The sequence below is a fragment of the Panthera uncia genome, chromosome X (genome assembly GCF_023721935.1).
Source record: "Panthera uncia isolate 11264 chromosome X, Puncia_PCG_1.0, whole genome shotgun sequence".
NCBI lineage: Eukaryota > Metazoa > Chordata > Mammalia > Carnivora > Felidae > Panthera > Panthera uncia.
The window spans coordinates 58,524,262-58,538,671 of NC_064817.1; the positions used below are offsets into that span (position 1 = coordinate 58,524,262).

General features: G+C 37.3%; 1 protein-coding gene across 1 annotated transcript; it reads right to left on the reverse strand.

Annotated features, from left to right (window-relative positions):
* Window positions 1–253: 253 nt before the first annotated feature.
* On the reverse strand, window positions 254–2,513 carry MAGEE2 (MAGE family member E2). Its single transcript, XM_049644681.1, has one exon. It carries the CDS (start codon window positions 2,350–2,352, stop codon window positions 781–783), a length of 1,572 nt encoding a protein of 523 aa, XP_049500638.1. The 5' UTR covers window positions 2,353–2,513; the 3' UTR covers window positions 254–780.
* Window positions 2,514–14,410: the final 11,897 nt, after the last annotated feature.

The following is a 14,410-nucleotide window of genomic DNA, read 5'->3' on the forward strand; positions in this document are numbered from 1 at the left end:
CCCTCCCAGCACCTACAGCTTAGCTGGAAGTTACTACTGTGGTCTCTCCTAGCACTCTGAGCTTACCCCTACTATATTACCACAGCAATAAAACATTTTCTGGTTTACTTCAGTGGCCCCTTCCCCTTAAGCCCTGGGTTCAGCTGGGTCTTCTTCACCCTTATATTTCCAGCACAAAGCATGTGCTCTGAGCATGGCAGGTGCTTAATAAATGTTTGTTGAATAAAAGAATCCTTAAGCATGGTGTCTAATTCATTATGCTTTTATTTTTCACTACATTTGGAACAGCAAAGCAAATACAGGTAAATGCCAGCAATTTTTTTCTTACACAACAACAGTAGACACAAAGAAGGCATCCATAGATCAGTGATATTGTGTTTGATTTTGTTGTGTGTGTGTTGTTACTATTGTTACTTAACTTTTGCACCACAACATTTTACTAATTATTTTAAACAATTAAAGAACATTTTTATGTTCTCTTCCACATCATAGAAAGATGTAAACATTACCAATACAATTTACACAGATATCTGAGTTTTATATTAAAACAAGACAGGGATAGCAAATGAGCAATTTCATTTATAAACATTGATCATGAACCTAATTCAAGGGTATATTGTAAGGGAGGGAATACTATTAGAAATAGAACACAAATAGCAAACACAATGTGTACGTTCCACCCCAGCCCTGACTGACTTGTGATTTGGGTCCCCAGTGCCCATTTCCCCAGGGCATCTATAACTGATGACACCCAACTAACATGATACATTTTCCAAGATTTCACATGGGGCCAAAGAAGAACATGGCAGTTGCCTCAGATCTGACTCTGGCCTCCTCATCTTCAACAGCCTCCCTATATTGCTCTGGCCAGTCCTGTGGTCGCTTTCTGTACAGCCTGGCCATATACTCCAAGGCTTTCATTTTGGTAGTTTCAAGGTGAGCTCGAGGACCCCATAGAAGCTCATACTCAACTGGATTAGAGTAGGACAGTGGCCTGCATTCCAAGTAGCGCTGTCTCATAAGCTTGCAGGTGATGGCATGCTTTCTCCCTACATCCACACCGAATCTACGAAGCATGTTCCAAATGTTGGCCTCTTTGACGCGGTTGCCCATCAGGAAGATCAAACCCAAAATTGGCATCACATACTCTTGAGTGGGTCTCCCCAGGCTGTCTAACATCATTTGCTCTTCTTCTGATTCTGGTTGCTGGACAAGGAGGTAGATGTGCTCACTCGTATCAACCTCAATCAGAGAGAATCCATAGAATAGATCAAGGATTAGAGTAGCTCGACTGAGGATATTTGGGAACACTTCCTCAAATTCTTTGCCAGTGTGAGCCAGTAGCTCATCCTGATGTATAGGCAGCAACTCCTCAGTGACATTAATGGCCAACTGGACCAAATCATTGGCCTTATCGTTCATAGTGTCCTCTGACCAGAATTCCAAGCCAGCAGCCTGTCTTCTTTCTTTGGCTTTGTCAGCTTCCAGGGCCTTGTTATATTCTTCTGGCCAGCTCCAGGGTTCTTCATCATGGGCCTCTGCCACAAACTTCAGGGCTTCCATCTTTGTGATTTCCATGTGGGCTCTAGAGCCCCACAAGAACTCAAATTCGAGGGGATTAGTGCCATAAACTGGCCAGTACTCCAAGAACCGCATGCGCACAAAGTCAGTAATGAGCAGGTTCCTTGTGTTCCCAAAGAGGTTGTTGATCCTCTGGGGATCACCCAGCAAATCAACCTTTAACAGCAGGTCCCAAATGGATGCTTCTCTTGCCCGGTTGCCATTCAGAAGGATGTGGCCTAGGACCAAGGCCAGGAGACCTGCCTTTGGCACATCCAAGGATTCTGTTATGTGATCAGTGGTCTGGAAACCCCGTTTGCTGATTAGGCTGTAAATGTCAGCCTGGGGATCAAGAACCCTAAGGTTCAACCCAAAGACCTGATCCAGGTGGGCTGAGGCTCGTCTAAGGATCTCAGGGAACTGATCTGAGTATTCTCTGAGGAACTCTAGCATCTCTGCTTGCTGGATAGAACCCTCGGTTTGGCTTTTCATTCGCATGAAATTCACCAAAGCAATTGACCTGTCTTCTAGAGGGTCGTGGACCCTGAGCGCCCCCAAACGTTGGGACTGCTCTTCAATTAGGACCTCGAGGTCATTCGGGTCCTGCGCAGTCTGGGAAGCGCTGGCACCCTGAGGGTTGATTAGCGCATGAGGGCCTTGGAGGGCCTGGGGAACAAGCATGGAGGTCGGAGACCCAGAGGCGTCACTAGCCTGCATCTCACCCTGACGGTCGCCGTAATCTGCAGTGGTCTCTGCGCTGCCGCGGCGCGCGTTCTGGCTTACCAGAGACATGGTTCCAGGAGTCAGCAGCAGGAACGGGGAAATCAGCAATCTGTCAGAGAGAGGATGGTAGGAGTCGGTGCCTCAGCACAAATCCTAAGCCAGAGACCCGGGATCAGGAGGGAGAGCTGGAGAGAGAAGCGATCTTTCTACACAACCAGTGAGCAAATAACCGCTAGCTTCTCAGTGCCTAGCTTTGCCGCAGCCTACGCAGGCGCAGTCTGGTTCTGCGGCATGGTGGCCACGCCCCGCTTCCAGTCCCCCACTCCTGCCCACTAGGGCTGCCAGGAAGACTAGGCTGGTTGAAGTGGTTGCTGCTGGATTCAAACATTTTAGAGCCGAGAATTCAAGAAAGGGGCAACAAACGGAGGTAAAGCAGAATTAACAAGGAATGAGAGATGTTCAATGACATCAGTTTTTCTGTGAGGTAAAAAGCGCCACGTTAACAGAAGATTCAAAGACGAAGAGGAGGATGCTAACAATGAGAATTATTTTATGGTTTCATTAATTTATCCACGCACTCAGCAGACGTTTCTTGAGTACATACCACATGTCAGGCACAGTGCTGGGTACTAGGGATACAGCAGAGGACAAACATAATGATTACCTCTTTCTGTATGGAGCTTACATTCTGGGGTAGGTTCAAACAATGGTGATAATAATGAAAGCTAAACTTTATGGAGCATGTACTATGTACAAGGCAATTTCTGGTACTTTCACTTGCCCCACATTAAAACACTTAATGTTAGCTATGAGGTAGATACTCTTAATGGTCCTCATTTTACAGATGAGGAAACTGGGTCACAGAAGTGAATTTACCTGTTCAAAATCAGGGAGCAACAAATGGAAGAGAGGAGTATTTGAACACAAGTCTGTCAGAATCTCAAGCATAAGTACGTTCTCTGACACCATCTGCCATTCAAAGAATTTTTTTAACCCTATTCATTAAAAATGACTCATATAAGTTAGATGGAAATAGTTGCCCTAATGTAGGGTCAATTAACATATGGTATAAATACAGAAGGAGCAAGCATGGATTACAGCTTAGTTTGAGACGTCTTGGAATGGGGGCACATGTGGGGCGCCTGGGTGGCTCAGTCGGTTGAGCGCCCAACTTCGGCTTGGGTCATGATCTCACGGTCTGTGAGTTCGAGCCCCGCGACAGGCTCTGTGCCGACAGCTCGGAGCCTGGAGCCTGTTTCGGATTTTGTGTCTCCCTCTCTCTCTGACCCTCCCCTGTTCATGCTCTGTCTCTGTCTCAAAAAAATAAAACAATGTTAAAAAAATTAAAAAAAAAAAAGGAATGGGGGCACATGCTTCACAGAGAAATTGAGCTCTAAGTGATGGACAGGATGTAAAGGATATATAAGGGAATTCTAGGCTGAAGGATCAGCCTCAGAAAAGACCCAGAGGTGTGAAAATACAAAATAAGTTTGCACTGCAGCTGGTTACCCAAAGTGGCTACAGCCAAAGTATACTAGTATGACTGGGAAATGAGGATGAAGGTGGTGAGCCAGGAATGATTGGATTTCCTGTTTTTTCACTAAGCAGTATAACAGAACTGGTTGGAGTCCCACAAGGTGAGAATGGAAACACCAGAAAAGGGCCTGGTTATTTACAGGTCGGTCATGTGTTTGGGGAAGCATAATCCAAGCACTTTGACCAGGAAGAGGGGTCACCTGCTTTATCTTCAGGAAATGCTACCAAAATAATTGTGCTAAATCCTAGCTCTCAACCATCAAGCTACTCGGTAAAATAGTGGGAAAGGAAAAAATATTACATAGGGTTGCCATTTGCAGCCTTCCTTAAATTCTTGGTGGTAATAAATACTGTAACATTTAGTTATGCTGTGCCCAGGGATTTCTTCAGAAAGCACTACCTTCACATGTGGAAGCCAGACAATTACCTCTGAAATTTTCTACATCTCAGATGTTCTCTATCAGTAGCAAAGCAGGCAGTTCAGGACCATGGATTTGGCCAAACTGGGATAAAGAGAACAATGTTTATACAACTGAATATGCATGTTCTGCAAGGTAGAAGTGTGTGGTTTGTGTGCTGAATCTTAGGAGAATCATGTGGAAAGCAGCACCATCTTTGAGCTACCAAAAAGGTATAATTGAGATCAGATCTGATGGGATCCCTCAGTTTGGTCTTTCCATTTCCCTAGGAAAACCCCATGTTCTTTGTCTCAGCAGGTGTTGCCTGGCTAGAATTTTATTCTTCAGTCATAAAAGAAAAGAGATATGTATTTTCCTGAAACCCAGCTCACAGTTTGTCATGAGTTGAAGCTTCTACTAACACTCCATCTAATAACAAAAACCCAACATTGAATGGAAACATTTTACCTCTAAATAACATCCTAATCTGATTCCACAGATTTCAAGTCCTTCACAAATTGGTCCCTACCTGGCTTTCCATCTTCATTTTTATCCCCCAGCATTTCCATCCATGAATTATGCTTCCAAGCCACATTTAGCTACACTCCTGGTCCCAGGCATTTATATTCTACTGGTCTCTGAAGTAGTTTTAGTTCTTGCTAAGTGAAAAATTAAGGTGTTGTGACTGTGAATGTGACATATGGTGTATTTTCCACTCTAAGTGTGAATTAAAAAGATAGGATCATACTCATCATTCTGAACTTCTATCAGCATTTTCTAACCTCCTTTTGCAATTTAAAACTATGAATATCCTAAATTCCACATATGAGTGAAATCATATGGTATTTGTCTTTCTCTGGCTTATTTCACTTAGCATTATGCTCTCTAGCTCCATCTATGTTGTTGCAAATAGCAAGATGTCATTCTTTTTATGGCTGAATGATATTCCATTACATATGTATGTATATATGCCATATCTTCTTTATCCATTCATCTATCTATGGACACTTGGAATAATTTGGCTACTGTACATAATGCTGCAATAAACACATGAGTGCATATAGCCTTTTGAATTAGTGTTTTGTATTTGTGGGGTAAATACCCAGTAGTGCAATTACTGGATCGTAAGGTAGTTCTATTTTTAATGTTTTGAGGAACCTCCATATTGTTTTCCACAGTGGATGCACCAGTTTGCATTCTCACCAACAGTGCACAAGGGTTCTTTTTCTCCACATCCTTGCTTTCACTTGTTTCTTGTATTTCTAAATTTTTATTTTAATTCCAGTTAGTTAACATACAGTGTTATATTAGTATCAGGTGTACAGTATAGTGATTCCACAATTTCATATATCATCTGGTGCTCATCACAACAAGTGCACTCCTTGAACCCCATCGCCAATTTAACCCATTCCTCCACCTCCCACTCTGGTAATCATCAACATGTTGTCTATAATTGTCTGTTTCTTCATTTGTCTCCCACTCTGTCTTGTTTTTTCCCTTTGCTCATTTGTTTTGCTTCTCAAATTCCACATATGAATGAAATCATACTGTATTTGTCTCCTCTGACTTATTTCACTTAGCATAATACTCTCTAGTTCCATCCACATGCTTGAAAATGGCAAGATTTCATTGTTTTTATGGCTGAATAATATTCCGTTATTACTATATTACTATGCCAATATTACTATATACTGTAAATAATGCTACTATAAATATACAGGTGCATGCATCCCTTTAAATTAGTGTTCCTGTATTCTTTGGATAAATAAACAACAGTACAACTGCTAGATCATGAGGTATTTCTACTTTTAACTTTGTGAGGAACTACCATACTGTTTTCCACAGTGACTACACCAGTTTGCATTCCCACCAACAGTATAAGAGAGTTCCCCTTCATCCACGTACTCGCCAACATCTGTTGTTTCCTGTGTTGTTAATTTTAGCCGTTCTGACAGGTATGAGGTGATATCTCATTGTAGTTTTGATTTGCATTTCCCTGATGATAAGTGCTGATGCGGATCTTTTCATATGTCTTCTTTGGAAAAACGTCTATTTATGTCTTCTACCTGTTTATTAAGTGGATTACATAAGTTCTTTCTTTCTTTTTTTATTTTAATTTTATTTTTTAATTTACATCCAAATTAGTTAGCATATAATGCAACAATGATTTCAAAAGTAGATTCCTTAATGCCCCTTACCCATTTAGCCCATCCCCCCTCCTACAACCCCTCCAGGAACCTCTGTTTGCTCTCCATATTTAAGAGTCTCTTCTGTTTTGTCCCACTCCCTGTTTTTATATTATTTTTGTTTCCCTTCCCTTGTGTTCATCTGTTCTGTGTCTTAAAGTCCTCACATGAGTGAAGTCACATGATATTTGTCTTTCTCTTACTGACTAATTTCGCTTAGCATAATGCCCTCCAGTTCCATCCACATAGTTGCAAATGGCAAGATTTCATTCTTTTTGATTGCCGAGTAATATTCCATTGTATATATATACCACATCTTCTTTATCCATTCATCCATCAATGGACATTTGGGCTCTTTCCATACTTTGGCTATTTTTGATAGTGCGGCTATAAACATTGGGGTGCATGTGTCCCTTTAAAACAGCACACCTGTATCCCTTCTTTATATATTTTGGATACTAACCCTTTATCAGATATATTCATCTGCAAATATCTTCTCCCATTCTGTAGGTTGTTTTTTATTTTGTTACTTCCTTTGCTGTGCAGAAGCTTTTTATTTTGATTTAGTCCCAATAGTTTATTTTCGCTTTATTTCCCTTTATCTAGAAAAATGTTGCTAGAGCCAATGTCAGAGAAATTACTGCCTGTCCTCTCTTCTAGGATTTTTATGGTTTCAGGTCTCATATTTAGGACTTTAATCTATTTTGGATTTCTTTTTTGTGTATGGTAGAAGAAAGTTGTCTAGTTTCTTTCTTTTTCATGTAGCTTTCCAGTTTTCCAATACCATTTATTAAACAAACTTTCCCCCCCATTGCATATATTCTTGCTTAATTAGTTGAAGATTCATTGACCATACAATTGTGGGTTTGTTTCAGGGCTTTCTATCCTTTTCTATTGATCTATGTGTCTGCTTTTTGTGCAAGTACCATACTGTTTTAGTTACCATATTTGTTGGATAACTTGAAATTTGGAACTGTGATACCTCCAGATTTGTTTTTCTTTTTCAAAGTTGTTTGGCTATTCTTGGTCTTTTGTGGTTCCACACAAATTTCAGGATAAATTGTTCTAGTTTTTTAAAAATATTTATTAATTAGTGATGCACATAGCATGAGTGGGGGCAGAGAGAGAGGGAGACACAGAATCTGAAGCAGGCTCCAGGCTCTGAGCTGTCCACATAGAGCCCAACGCGGGGCTCGAATTTATGGACCGCGAGATAATGACCTGAGCCAAGTTCGGATGCTCAACCGACTGAGCCACCCAGGTGCCCCTAATTTGTTCTAGTTTTGTGAAGAATGCTGTTGCTACATTGATAGGGATTGTATTAAATCTGTAGATTGATTTGGATAGTATGGACATTTTAACAATATTTGTTATTGTAATCCATGAGCATGGAATATCTTTCCATTTGTTTTTGTCACCTTAAATTTCCTTCTGAATGTTTTAGTTTTCAGAATAGAGGTGTTTCAGTAATTTGACTACTAGGCATTTCTAGGCATTTTGTTATTTTTGGTATAATTGTAAATGTAACTACTTTCTTAATTTCTCTTTCTGTTACTTCATTATTAGTGTATAGAAGTTCAATAGATTTCTGTGAATCAATTTTGTATCTTGTTACCTTACTGAATTCATTTGTTACTTCTAGCAGTTTTTTGTTTTTTTAATTTTTTTTAAATGTTTTTATTTTTATTTTTGAGACAGAGAGAGACAGAGCATGAGCAGGGGAGGGGAAGAGAGAGAGGGAGACACAGAATCTGAAGCAGGCTCCAGGCTCTGAGCTGTCAGCACAGAGCCTGACGCGGGGCTTGAACTCACAGACCATGAGATCATGACCTGAGCCGAAGTCGGACGCTCAACCGACTGAGCCACCCAGGCGCCCCTCTTCTAGCAGTTTTTTGATGGGGTTTTTAGGGTTTCTATATAGAGAATCATGTTATGTGCAAATAACAAAAGTGTCTCGTCTTCCTCATCAATGTGGATGCCTTTTATTCCTGTTTCTTGTCTGATTGCTGTGGCTGGGACTTCTAGTACTATGTCGAATAAAAGTGGTGAGAGTGGACATCCTTGTCCTTTCCCTAACATTAGAGAAAAAGCTCTCAGTTTTTCCCTATTGAGTATGATGTTTGCTGTAGATTTTTCATATATGGCCTTTATTATGTTGAGGTATATTCCCTATAAACCTACCTTGTTGAGGACTTTTTATCTTGAATGTACATTGCACTTTGTCAAATGCTTTTTCTTCATCTGTTGAAAAGATTATATGATTTCTATTCTTTGTTTTGTTGATGTGGTGTATCACGTTGATTGATTTTTCAAATATTGAATCATCCTTGCATCCTGGGAAAAAACCTCACTTGATAATGGTTAATGATCTTTTTAATGTATTGTTGTATGTGATTTGCTAATATTTTGTTGAGGATTATTGCATATATGCTCATCAAGGTTATTGACCTATAGTTTTCTTCTTTTGTGGTGTCTTTGTTTTTGCTATGATGGTGATATTGAATGTGTAGAATGTATTTGGAAGCATTTCTTCCTTTCCAATTTTTGGAATAGTTTGATGAATATAGGAATTATTTCCTCTTTAAATGTCAGGTGGAATTCACAGATGAATCCATCTGGTTCTGGACTTTTATTTTTGGGTAGGTTTTTGATTACCAATTTAATTTCATTATTTGTGATAGATCTGTTCATATTGTCTATTTCTTCCTGGTGCAGTTTTGCAAGGTTGTATGTTTCTAGGAATTTATCCACTTTCCCTATGTTATCCTGTTTATTGGCATATAATTGCTCATAGTATTATATTCCTTTGTATTTCTGTGGTGTCACTTGTTACTTCTCCTACCTCATTTTTTTATTTTATGTATTTGGGTCTTTTTCCCCCCTATATGTTTCTATAAGTGTTTATCTATTTTTTTTTTTCTTTTCAAAGAACCACCTTATGGTTTATTTGACCTTTTCTTTTTTTTTTTCTCTCAACATCATTTATTTCTGCTGTGATCATTCTTATTTTCTGTCTTCTTCTCACCTTCAGCTTTGTTTGTTCTTTTTTTCTTGTAAAGTTAGATTGTTTGTTTGAGGTTTTCCTTTTTTTATTTTTTTTTAAATTTTTTTTTTCAACATTTTTTTTTTATTTATTTTTGGGACAGAGAGAGACAGAGCATGAACGGGGGAGGGGCAGAGAGAGAGGGAGACACAGAATCGGAAACAGGCTCCAGGCTCCGAGCCATCAGCCCAGAGCCTGACGCGGGGCTCGAACTCACGGACCGCGAGATCGTGACCTGGCTGAAGTCGGACGCTTAACCGACTGCGCCACCCAGGCGCCCCAAGGTTTTCCTTTTTTTAATGATAGGCCTGTATTGCTACATACTTCCCTCTTAGAACTGCTTTTGCTGTGTCCCAGAGATTTTGGACCATTGTGTTTCATTTTTAATTTATCTCCATGTATTTTTTATTCCTTATTTAACTGATGCATTGACCCATTTGTTGTTTAGGGTCATGTTGTTTGGTTTCCAGGTGTTTGTGGGTTTTCAGGTTTTTTGTTTTGCTTTTTTTTCCTTGTGATTTTATTCTAGTTTTGTACCATTGTGGTTGGCAAGGATCCATGGTATGATTTCAATCTTCTTAAATTTATTGAGGCTTGTATCACAGCCTAACATGGGATCTATTCTGGAGAGTGTTCCATGTGCACTTGAAAAGAATTTGTATTCTGTTCTCTTTGGATGGAGTGTTCTGTATATATCTGTTATGTCCATCTGGTTCAATATGTCATTCAAAGACATTATTTCCTTATTGATTTTATGTCTGGATGGTTTATCCATTGATGTAAGTTCAGTGTTGAAATCTCATACTATTATTTTATTACCATTAATTTCTTTCTTAATTTCCATTAACATTTGTTTTATATATTTAGGTGTTCCAGTGTTGGATGCATAGATATTTACAAATGTTATACCCTCTTATTGGAGTGATACTTTAATGTAATGCTCTTTTTTGTCTCTTGTTAGGCTTTGTTTTAAAGTCCATTTTTTCTGATGTAAGTACTGATATCCTGGCTTTTTTTTTTTCACTTCAATTGCATGGTTAATATTTTTCCATCCCTTCACTTTCAGTCTGTATGTGTCTTTAGGTCTTTCTTAGGCAAGTCTCTTGTAGTCAGTATATAGATGGGTCTTGCTCTTTCATCCATTCCACCACTCTGTGTCTTTTGATTGGAACATTGAGAACATTTACATTTAAAGTAATTATTCATAGTTATGTGCTTATTGTCATCCTTAAAATTTGTTTTCTGGTTGTTTTCCTTGTTCTTAGTTCCTTTATTCTTCTCTTGCTTCTTTGGTTTGATGAGTATCTGCAGTGTTTTGTTTGGCTTTCTTTCTCTTTTTTGTGTGTGTATCTATCATAGATTTAGGGTTTGTGGTTATTATGACGTTCCTATATACCATCCTAAATAAAGAGCAGTCTCTATTAATTTGATGGCCATTTAAGTTAATACACATTCTAAAGGAAAATAAAAAGAACAAGGAAAAAAAACTTCCTTTTTCTTTTTCCCCTCCTCTTCCTTTTATACTCCCTTCTCCACATTTTAAGTATATGTTGTCATATTTTACATCTTTTCATTCATATTTCTCTTACATCTAATTGTGGTCATTTCTTTTCCATTTAAAGAAGTCTCTTTAACAATTCTTATAAATCTGGTTCAGTAGTGATAAACTTCTTTATCTTTTGTTTGTCTTGGAAATTTGTTATCTCTCCTTCAATCTGAATTATAACCTTTTTGGGTAGAGTATTCTTGATTTTAGGTTTTTTCCTTTCAGCACTTTGAATATATTATGGAAATCATTTCTGGTTTGCAAAGTTTCTGCTGAAAAATCAGCTGACAGCCTTATCAAGTTTCCCTTTGAGGTATCTTTTTTAGATTTCTTCTTTTAAGATTCTCTATCTTTAATTTTTGACATTTTAATTATTATGTGCTATGCTTTTTACCTCCTTGGGTTTATCTTGTTTGGAACTCTCTGTGATTCTTGGACTCGGATATCTATTTTTCTCCCTAGATAAGGGAAGCTTTCAGTTATTATTTCTTCAGATAACTTTTATACACCTTTCTTTCTCTCTTATTCTCTTGGGATTTGCAGATGTTTGGTTGATGTTGTCTAAGAGATCTTTTAATTGATGCTTTATTTTTTTCTTTTTGCTGTTTAGCTTGTGTGCTTTCCATTACCCTTTCTTCCAGATCCTGAAACCAATATTTCCCTGTATGTTAACTAACTAAAATTTAAATTAAAAAAAAAGTTGGATGTACTTAAAAAATTGAAATTTATGCTTGTGTTGTTCCTATGCTTTTATTCTTATAATTGATTTTTAGTTTCATAGCATTGTGTTTAGAAAAGATGCTTGATATGATTTCAATTTTCTTTTATTTTTCTTTTTAATTGAAATATAATTGAAGCATATTATATTAGTTTCAGATGTACAACATAATGATTTGACAATAATATACATTATTAAATGCACACCCTGATATGTACCATCTGTCATCAGACATTATTTTATAAATATTATTGACTGTAATCCCTATACTTACTTTTCATCCTTATGACTTACTTATTTTAAAACTGGAAATTGATACCTCTTAGTTACATTTACCTATTTTGTATTTACCTCACACCAATACCCTCTTGCAACCAGTAGTTCATTCTCTATATTTTTGAGTATGTTCTTCTTATTGTTGTTTTTGTTTGTTTGCATGTTTAGTTCTTTAGATTCCACATATCAATGATGTCATATGGTATTTGTCTTTCTCTGTATGGCTTATTGCACTCAGCAAAATACCTCCTAGGTCTTTCCATATTGTCATAAATAATGACATTTTTTATGGCTGAGTAATGTTCCACTCTTGTTTAACCATTCATGTATCAATAAACATTCATGTATCAATAAACTACTTATACAGTAGCTATATCTAAGCTACTGTATATCTATCTAGGCTATTGTAAATAAAGCTGCAATATACATAGGGGTGCATACATCATTTTTATTGAAGTACAATTAATATACAATGGTATATTAGTTTCAAGAATTGATTCAACAATTCTATAAATTACTGAATGCTCACTATGATAAATGTAGTCTTTGTCTCACACCACACAATTATACTAAAATATTATTGACTATATTTTCTATGCTGTACCTTTCATCTCTGTGACTTATTTATTTCCTAACTGTATGACTGTACTTTTAAATCTCCTTTATCTCTTTCATCCATCTTTTCACTCACCTCCCCTCTGGAAATGACTGGTTTGTTTTCTGTATTTAAGAGTTTTCTTTGTTTTTGAGATTACACATACAAGTAAAATCATATGGAATTTGTCTTTCTCAGTCTCACTTATTTCACTTCACATAATATCCTCTATGTCCACTCATATTGTTATAAATAGCAAGAACTCATTATTTTATGGCTATTTAATATTATATATATCACAATTTTGTCCATTTATCCATCAATGGGCACTTGAGTTACTTCTACATGTTGGATATTATACATAATGCTGCAATAAACATAGGGACGAGTATATTTTCTTGAATTAGTGTTTTAATTTTCTTTGGGTGAATACCCAATAGTGGAATTTCTGGATCATACAGTGTTTTTCATTTTTAAGGAACATCCATGCTGTTTTCTACAGTAATGAAAACAGTTTACATTCCTACCAACTGCATAAGGGTTTCTTTTGCTCTACATCCTCGCCAACATCTTGTTGCTTCTTGTCTTTTTCATTCTAGCCATTTTAACAAATGTAAGGTGTCTCTTACTGTAGTTCTGATTTCAGTTTCCCTGATTATTGGTGATGTTGACATTTTTTTCATGTGCCTTTTGGCTGTTTAACTTCTTTGGAGAAATGTCTATTTGTGTCTTCTGTCCATTTTTTTTAAAATTTTTTTTAATGTTTTTATTTATTTTTGAGACAGAGAGAGACGGAGCATGAGCAGGGGAGGGGAAGAGAGAGAGGGAGACACAGAATCTGAAGCAGCCTCCAGGCTCTGAGCTGTCAGCACAGAGCCCGACGTGGGGCTCGAACTCACAGACCGTGAGATCATGACCTGAGCCGAAGTCGGACACTCAACCGACTGAGCCACCCAGGCGCCCCTTCTGTCCATTTTTAATCAGATTATTTAATTTTTGGTGTTGAGTTGTAGAAGTTGTTTACATACTTTGGATATTATCCCTTTATTAGATGTGTCATTTGTAAAAGTCTTCTTCTATTCAGTAGATTGCCTTTTCATTTTGTCTGGTTTCCTTTCCTGTGCTTTTTATTTTGATGTAGTCCCAACAGTTTGCTTTTGCTTTTGTTTCTCTTGTCTTAGGAGACATATAGAAAATGTTGCTAAGGCTGATATCAAAGAAATTATTGCCTATTTTTCCTTCTGGGAGTTTTATGCTTTCAAGTTTCATATTTAGGTAATTAATCCATTTTAAATTTACTTTTGTCTATGGTGTTAGAAAGTGTCCACTTTTATTCTTTTGCACATACCTGTCCAGTTTTCCCAGCACCATTTGTTGAAGAAACTATCTTTTTACCATTGTATATTCTTGCTTTTTTTGTAATAGATTAATTGTGTTTTATTTATGGATTTTCAATTTTGTTCCATTGATCTATATGTCTCCTTTTGAGCCAGTAACATGCTGTTTTGATTACTACAGCTTTGAGTATAGTTTGATATTTGGTGTTGTGATACCTCCATCTTTGTTCTTCTTTCTCAAGATTGATTTGACCTCTTTCTCAAATTCATTTCAGTAGATGTTGCTGCTCAAGGTCTTTTGTGGTTCCATACAACTTTTAGGATTTTTTTGTCCTGATTCTTTGAAAAATTCTATCGGAGTTTTGATAGGGATTGCATTTAATCTATAGATTTTTTGAGTAGTATGGACATTTTAATAATATAATTATTCCAATCCATAGGCATTGTATATCTTTCCAATATTTGTGTTGTATTTAATTTATTTCATCAGTA

What these genes read in the sequence shown, in the direction of transcription:
- MAGEE2 (XM_049644681.1), bottom strand. Translation starts at nt 2,352, where the DNA reads ATGTCTCTGGTAAGCCAGAACGCGCGCCGCGGCAGCGCAGAGACCACT.